Below are 454 nucleotides of genomic sequence, written 5' to 3'. Positions count from 1 at the left end.
AAGTGCAGGACCCGGCACTTGGCCTTGTCGAACCTCATCCAGTTGGCCTCGGCCCATCGAAGAAGGCAGGGCTGGGGCTGGTGGGACTCACCTGGTCCCCAGAGCTGGACGCACTGCTGGTGGTGGGTCATGCACATGCCGTTGTTGCAGTAAGCCTCGCCGTAGGCGCAGGATGAGCCATCCAGCAGGTATACGTTTGCTGGGCAGTAGGGTGAGGCACCCGTGCAGTATTCGGGGAGGTCGCAGGATCCTGCCGCTTCCCTGCAGATCGTCCCAGCCACCTTTAGCTGCCGCAGGAGAAGAGAGAAATGTCAGCACTGAGCGGCAGCAAAGTGCCGGGATTGCTGCTGCCTGCCAGTACAGCTTGGGGCCATAAAGTGTCTATAATGTCCCCTGTGGGACTATATGGGGCTGTCACGGTACAAAGCCAAATTCCTGGGCTTGGACCCCAGCC

General features: G+C 60.1%; 1 protein-coding gene across 1 annotated transcript in view; it reads right to left on the bottom strand.

The window, feature by feature from the left end:
- Positions 1-454, bottom strand: part of ADAM33 (ADAM metallopeptidase domain 33) — a 35293-nt gene that overhangs the window by 10017 nt on the left and 24822 nt on the right. Inside the window, exon 13 of the mRNA XM_009290720.2 lies at positions 92-291. Within this exon, the coding sequence (XP_009288995.1) occupies positions 92-291 (200 nt within the window). The remainder of the gene's footprint in view (positions 1-91; positions 292-454) is intronic.

Source organism: Aptenodytes forsteri, unplaced genomic scaffold, assembly GCF_000699145.1.
Source record: "Aptenodytes forsteri isolate BGI_AS27 unplaced genomic scaffold, ASM69914v1 Scaffold236, whole genome shotgun sequence".
NCBI classification, from domain to species: domain Eukaryota; kingdom Metazoa; phylum Chordata; class Aves; order Sphenisciformes; family Spheniscidae; genus Aptenodytes; species Aptenodytes forsteri.
Note: the sequence above shows the minus strand (reverse complement) of the source record. Positions and strands in the feature narration are given on the sequence as shown.